At 30.9% G+C, this 8,024-nt stretch overlaps 1 protein-coding gene across 1 annotated transcript; it reads right to left on the bottom strand.

The window, feature by feature from the left end:
* Nucleotides 1-4,922: 4,922 nt before the first annotated feature.
* On the bottom strand, nt 4,923-7,131 carry LOC130998138 (uncharacterized). The gene is made up of 3 exons (XM_057923574.1): nt 6,113-7,131; nt 5,620-5,805; nt 4,923-5,546 (listed from the first exon to the last, which is right to left on the bottom strand). Exons 1-3 carry the CDS (start codon nt 6,608-6,610, stop codon nt 5,265-5,267), a joined length of 966 nt encoding a protein of 321 aa, XP_057779557.1. The 5' UTR covers nt 6,611-7,131; the 3' UTR covers nt 4,923-5,264.
* Nucleotides 7,132-8,024: the final 893 nt, after the last annotated feature.

The following is an 8,024-nucleotide window of genomic DNA, read 5'->3' on the forward strand; positions in this document are numbered from 1 at the left end:
GTTAATAATACTTTATTATTGTAGACTGTATTGTATGAAAAACACCTGTATTTAATTTTTAGTCATCAATTATTTTCGACGGTGAAGAAGACACCAATCATAGCTATGACGGGAAAAAATGCAATGTTGACGGTGACAACGGTCAAAGCATCCACTGCTCAGGCGACGAACGCAGAAGAGGTGTGTGGTGGCGGACGCTTGAATCCTACACATAATTTGCAGTACTCTCTCCGTTCCAACTTTAGTATATTCATATTTATATTTTAGTTTGTTCCATATTTTGGTATTCATTTTTATTTATAATGAAATTAGGTGGTACTTTTACTCCACATTAATCACTTTTAACACTTTTATAAAAGTGAGATGCTTATTTCACTCACAACACACCCAATAATTTTATTAAAACTTGTGCTATTTTCAAATGAATACTAAAAACTAGGACGAATAAAACATTAACTAATTTTTATTGTGCACAAAGACAATACGGCAACATTGTAGATTATATACATTCGTTATTAATGGATATATTAATTATGTTTTGGTATAATAACTTGGAAATTATTGAACTTTAATAAAAACAAATTTAATTTTACCTAATAATTACTCAATTTTGAATTTCGACCAAATTTAATATTGACATGATCATCTGAAAATCATCCTAATAATAAAATGTCTCTATTTAAGTGTCGATTTTTTTAACTGTTATATACATAATTAACTACACTTAAGTTGCGTGTAAATTATTCAAAACCTAAATTACACGTACCAAGAAAATAGAAAAAATTACATGTTCGGTCTTATTAATTTGTTTTTTTAAAAGACCTTATTTTTTTTTTTTTTTGATCAGTAAAGTAAAATTTTTATTGAAAGAAAAGTGGTCAAGGCATCAGGAATGCCAATCAAAACAATATAACAAGTTTAAAATCTTTGGAACACCAAGAAGTAAAAGGAATTCCTAACTCCACGATTTTGTAGGCCTCGTTCCAGCTCCAAAGTCTCCCCTTAATCTGTAAGACAAGTCTATCAATATGCCAAGCCTTGTCCTGAAAACGACTACCATTCCTGCTTTCCCAGAGCAACCACATTGTTCCTACCCACAAAGCTTTAAGCAGTCTTCTTTCTCTCTTCTTTTTTCCAGCCGCAATGAAAGAAATGAAGTGTTGAAAGATATCTCTCGGAATTGCCGTTTTGATGTCGAGCCATTGAAAGATCTGATCCCACACCGCCGCTGCTTTTTTAAAAGACCTTATTATTAAGGATAAAAGAAAGAATGCCACAAGTTTTCTCATAAATTTTAAAAGGTTAATTGCATATAAATTACTGAACTTTCAACAAATTCTTATTTTGCACATGAATTTTAAAATCTTTTTTAAAATTACTTAATTATGAAACTTTGGGTCTGAAACAACGTCGTTTTCCATGCAATTATACAATACGACATCAGTTCTATTTTACCACATGACGAAAGCGAGTTAATTTATGTCATGTCATCATGACGAAAAATGAGAAAATATTAACAATTGAGCAATTTTAATAAAAAAAATTAAAATTCGTGTATAAAATGAGATTTATTAAAAGTATACTCCCTCCGTCCCTGAAATAAGTTCCTCTTTTTCCATTTTGGGACGTCCCCCAAATAAGTTCCTCTTTCTTTCTTTCTATTTTTGGACAACTACCCCACCACTAATAATACTTTATTTATTCTTACTTTTTACTTTTTCACCACTCCCAATACTAATTATAACACTTTTTCACCTTTTCACCACTCCCAATACTAATTATAACATACTCCCTCCGTCCACCAATTAAAGCCCCATTTGAGTGTCGGCGCGGAAACTAAGAAAGCTGAAAAAGGTGGTGTAAAAGTGGTGTAAAAGACTAAAAGGGTAGTGTTATTTTATAAGCTATTTCCTTCTTTCTTTTTTTACTCTTTAATTAAATAAACTGAAAACTGGAAAATAAATAAACTTAAAATTCGAAAACAAATAAATAAATAAACTGAAAATTCAGAAAATAAATAAAATGGAATTAAATAAATAAATAAACTGAAAATTCGAAAATAAGTAAATAAACTGAAAATTCAGAAATTAAATATGCTTGAAATCAAAAAATAATTAAACTTAAAATTTGAAAATAAATAAACTGGAAATAAATAAATAAATAAGCTGAAATTTTGAAAATAAATAAATAAATTAATTAAAATCTGGAAAATTATTTTTTTAAGAAAATAAATAAACTGGAAATAAATAAATAAATAAACTGAAAATTCGAAAATAAATAAATAAATTAATTAAAATCTGGCAAATTATTATTTTTAGAAAATAAATAAATAAATAAACTGAAAATTCGAAAATAAATGAATAAACAAACTGAAAATTTAGAAAATAAATAAATAAACTGAAAATTCAGAAAATAAATAAAATGGAATTAAATAAATAAATAAATAAACTTAAAATTCGAAAATAAGTAAATAAACTGAAAATTCAGAAATTAAATATGCTTGAAATAAATAAATAATTAAACTTAAAATTTGAAAATAAATAAATAAATTAATTAAAATCTGGAAAATTATTTTTTTAAGAAAATAAATAAACTGGAATTAAATAAATAAATAAACTGAAAATTCGAAAATAAATATGCTTGAAATAAATAAATAATTAAACTTAAAATTTGAAAATAAATAAACTGGAAATAAATAAATAAATAAACTGAAAATTTGAAAATAAATAAAAAATAAATAAACCGGAAATAAATAAATGAATAAATAAACTGGAATTAAAATATTCAGAAGATAAATAAATAAATAAACTGAAAACTGAAAAATAAATAAATAAACTGAAAATTTGAAAATAAATAAACTGAAAATTCAGAAAATAAATAAACTGAAAATAAATAAATGAATAAATAAACTGGAATTAAAATTTTCAGAAAATAAATAAATAAATAAACTGAAAATTGAAAAATAAATAAACTGAAAATTTGAAAATAAATAAACTAAAAATTCAGAAAATAAATAAACTGGAATTAAAATTTTCAGAAAATAAATAAATAAATAAACTTAAAACTGGAAAATAAATTTTTTAGACAAAGGGTAGTAATTTAAAGTAAAGAGAGAGGGTAAAAGGGTACAAAAAGCACAATAGGGCTTTAATTGGTGGACAAAAATTTAAGGGCAAGTAGGGCTTTAATTGGTGGACGGAGGGAGTATTTTTTTCCACTATCAATACACTTTATCATTTTCCTTAAAACCCGTGCCGTCCCCAAAGAGGAACTTATTTTGGGGACGGAGGGAGTATTAATTTATATGTAATTATCCTAATTTAAAATGAAAAAAAATCTAATTTTAAAATGAGATAGTACTTACTAAGAAAGAAGAGAAAAAAATCAAACGAGACACTTAGAAACAAACAGAGGGAGTACTTATTTTTTTTTTTTTGGAGGAATACGCGTTACTATCCTTCATAAAAATATGATCAAAAGTAAAATCAAACATCTACTCCCCCATGCTTTAAAAATAGTTTAATTTTCTTTTTTTGGGGTATCATAAAAAATAGTCATATTAAGGAAAGATTATGAATAATCCTTTCCTTAATAATTAGCATGGGGTGATTATGTAAATTTAATTAAAATAAACTTAATTTATAATTTATAAAAATATATAAAATGGCAAAAAAAGTCCAATTATGTGTGCACATATTATGTGCATTTATAATTATTCTTATCTAATCAACTATATATATGCACTGGCGGATGTAGCTAGGAACATGGGGGTGCAGCTGCATCCCCCCAAAAAAAAATAGCAGTATTAATATTCATATATAAATTATTTTAGATTTAGTTTTTGCACCCCCAATTAAAAGTTTTAATCCAAAATAAAAGAGAAATTCAATTTTTAAAATTCTAAATTCCATTGACCTAACTAAAAAGAGAGCTCATCATCTCTTTCTTTTTCATTCTTTTGATCAAGCCCATCATTTAATCAATCAATTACCTCAATTCTTAATTAAACAAAAAAGTTGAAAGTATACATTTTGCATTTGGAATGTAAAGTTATTACTATTATATTTGTATTTTAGTAAAAAAAATGTGTAAAATGTATTGAAGGCCTCAAAAAAAATTCCGGGGGCTACCGCCCCCGAACGCCCATGGAAGTTCAACTCCCTCAAAAAAATCCTAGCTCCACCAGTGTTTATAAGATTATTTTTTACATCCCCAATTTAAAAATCCTGGATCCGCATCCTTAAGATATTTAATTAATGGGTTTGTGTTAATAAAGGGTTAGGAAATAGTAAGCGTTGTTGGGACGAGGAGAAGATTTATGAAGAGATTAACAAGAATTACGTTAAAGAGGAGGAGTTTGAGCTCTGCACATGCTCTACCCCAAACCGTGGAACACCATACCAACACTATTTTAATGTAGTAAGCTTACACATATAATAAGGTTTTACAATGATATGCTATATTCCACTCAAATTTGGAATATTTATTCACAAATCTTCAGTCAACGTATCTCGAATAGCATTTAATAGGCATTCCTATCCCAAAAATTTCTTGGCACATTGAAACATCTTTTCATCGCGAATTTCTCCTTCAACAACAGGATCGTGAATTGTTTGTACAAGGTGTTAGCCATTAAGATTGTTGTAATTAAATTTCTCTAATGTTTAGATTATTATGTCAAATTTTTTAATTAGCCAACACATATATTATTAATTAACTGTTGTTAGAATTTGTATAGGACTAATCCACTTCTTTTTTTTTTCTTTTTTGAAAAAAACTAATCAACTTATCAAGCAAGTTGAAGATATTAAAATTTGATGAAGTTAAAAGTAGATTACAAAGGACAAAAATCCGACTAACACTCGCCTATTCACAGTTCACAAAAAGGGTCAGGCATTAAAAAAAAATTGAGATAAAAAGCATTAAAACAATTTACTCAATATTTCATAGCAAATACTATAAGACATGTAATTATTCATGCTATCAAGTTCGTTCATACATACTTCCTTTGACCCAAAAACTAAAAAGTTCGTCAAAATTCAATATACCAAAAATAAATTAAATTAATAAGCCACACAGGGCCTCGAAAGATATAAACAGACACATGAAGAATTGATGGAGTTCTTATTTAACTGAGCCCATGTACTTATAAATAATGGCACGCAAATCCAACCTGGTATAACCCTGAGACTCTTTCTGCAACACATGAAGCTGCTATCGAATTAGCTCAATCAATCCTATGAACAATGATGATCTCTTCTCCGTTAATTGTAAGTGCAATTCTTGAGGGAGATGGGCACATTGAGCTTCTTGGTGTCGTAGACGATGGAGCAAGCGATCTTCTTATAGAATTTGGGCTTCACCAGTTTGCCCAAAACATAAGCCCTGGATCGAACTGTGAACTCCAGTTTGAGCGGCACAGGGAGCGTGGTGAGCCCCGTCGGGGTGCTCAAGCTAGCTCCACTTCCATACAACGGGATCTTGTCGCCTATTACTGTCACAGCCACATTCCTCTGGCTCTTCCGCGATTGATAGAACTTCTTCACCTGCAATTCACAATCCAAAATCATTCGAGCTTCTTCCATGGCAGTAATCAAATCATTTTTTAGGTTGACTTACGGTGCCAGAGCCAACGGTGAGCTGCGAGTACGTGAGATCGAGCGGAGTGGAGGTAACGTGAACTCCGAAAAATGTAGCTGTGTTACGGTATGTGAGCCGCACAGTCGAGTTCATGGAGATCATGTCCGTCGATACCCCCGTTGAATCCGAACCAGCTTGAACCATAAATCTCTCAAATGTAATGCTCTGCAATCAGTCAAATATCACACTCGATTCAACAACTTTAATTTGTGCATCATCATCATCATCATCATCATCAACAACGCAATTCAAATTCTGTCAAATTACGCTGCCACCACCCCCAAAATCATAAACCCTAAGCAAATTGATTCATCAAAATCATAATTCAACATGAATTCATCAGAATAAGTAACCAAACCCTAATCACTGAACTAACAAACTTTGATTCTCAATTCCACAAAATTTTGAGCTCAACGGTAAACCAAACTAACCAAAAAATGTCAGTAAAAGCGAGGTGAAAGGAAAAACTCACCTTCATCGCGATCTTAGGCTTCTGCGGTTTACTAGCACCCAACAAAATCAAGGCGAAAAACGAAAAGAGCACAAAAAATCCGACAACAAAAGCAAGGAAATAGCATCTACGCGGCAGGCCTTTTTGCGACTCCTCATCTTCTAGTAGGCCTTCTTCTTCAATCACATCGCAGTCCTTCCAATTCGTCTGGCTGCCCTTCCGGGGTCCCCTGCCCCCAGATCCGACGTCGTTTGGCGAGACCTTCCTCGATCCAGGCTTGAGCGAGCCGGAGAAGCGGCTGGTGGAGGACTCCCTGGAGTGGTGGCCGACGGAGGAGTGCGACCGCGGAGGCGACCCCATGGGACTCCCCAGCACTGGCGTCGAGTGAAACGACGTCGTCGTCTTCTCCCCGTCGTGCGAGTCGCGCGACGGGCTCTGCACGTAGTACACCGGCCGCCGGTTGTGATCCGGCGACGACGGCGCCAGGCTCGTCACCTCCGAATCCGTCTTCGCGTGCATTGTGTGTGTTAGTGTTTTTTAGTGCGCGAAAAGTGTGTGGATTTTGCTTTGCAGAATTCGGAATTTGGAGACTTCTGATACTGAAGAAAAAGACTGGGAGCGGATTCTCTGCTACTTCTTCTAATAATAATTTAAATTATAAATTTACTGTTTCGGAATATTTTTTTTTTATTTTTAATCTGAAAGTTTGATTATAAAAGAGGATTAAATTTCAAAATGGTGGCAGCAATTATTCCTTTTCAGTTTAACAACTATATAGATATAAAATGAAGATATCGCAATTTTAATTACTACTCCTTATTTCAGTCGTCGATAGTATTTATTAGGATTTTTTTGTCCATAGTATTTATTAGGATTATCTATGAATTTGAGTGGATATTATATTTACTCAAAAAGGAAAGACCTAATTAAATTTGTAGTATTGGAAAATCCTTACGAAAAACTCTTTCTTTGATGCTGACTCTTACGAAAACTTGACGTGCTTAATATTGCTTTTCAATTTTCTTAAACTTCAAATTCATGATCTTATTTGAACTGTCTTTCCAAATTCTTAAATGAATGAATAGACGTCATTATTATTTGTGCTGACCATGAGTAATTTCAATTAACTATAAATGTGTGACAGCTTAAATCGATTTCAGTTTCGTAATTACATCTATAAATTGGAACAAATTTGTAATCAATATTTGTTTAGACACAATAACATTAATTAATATCACCGACAAGAAAAAAATGACAATAAGTGAGAATGAATGTTTGGGTAGAAGAAAGTCTGTGACAGCTGCGTTAGAGCTGGCAATACAGCTTTCTTTTTGAGTCTGCGCCGCGCTTACATGGTTGGTATAAATCTTTTCTATTTTTTTTTCTTTTTATATCTCATTATTTTTTTTCTTGAGTTTGATTTCCTTTCATATTTATGTTCTGCACATTTACTAGAATTTAATAATTAAAAAAAACACGATTAATTATATTAAAAGCATGATTCATCAAGCGTAATATCAAATAGTTCTGCATTCGTTAGTCAATTAATCGTTCTATTCTATTCCCACTGAATTTAAAAGAAAATAAATTGTCACTATTATTAATGTCAATGAATGGTTGAGCAATCAAATTCATTGTTCGTTTTCCTCTTAAGTTGATTTTTATTTTATTTTAGAGTACAAATAATATATATGGTAAGTTGTTATGCTATTACTGTCAAAATGCATAAAGTGATATATATAGGAGAAGAAGATGATATAAAGTTATGGTTAGAAGGAATGCAACACATGGAGACACGTGAAAACCAATTTTATGTGTGCTTCCGAAAGGAGAAAATACAGAAAGAAAAATTGCTTTTATTTTCCTTCAGTCCAAAGGCATTATTATGCTCGGGACAGCAATAAATGTAATAAAATTTTCTTTAGTATTTTTG

Source organism: Salvia miltiorrhiza, chromosome 1 (assembly GCF_028751815.1).
Source record: "Salvia miltiorrhiza cultivar Shanhuang (shh) chromosome 1, IMPLAD_Smil_shh, whole genome shotgun sequence".
Lineage (NCBI taxonomy): Eukaryota > Viridiplantae > Streptophyta > Magnoliopsida > Lamiales > Lamiaceae > Salvia > Salvia miltiorrhiza.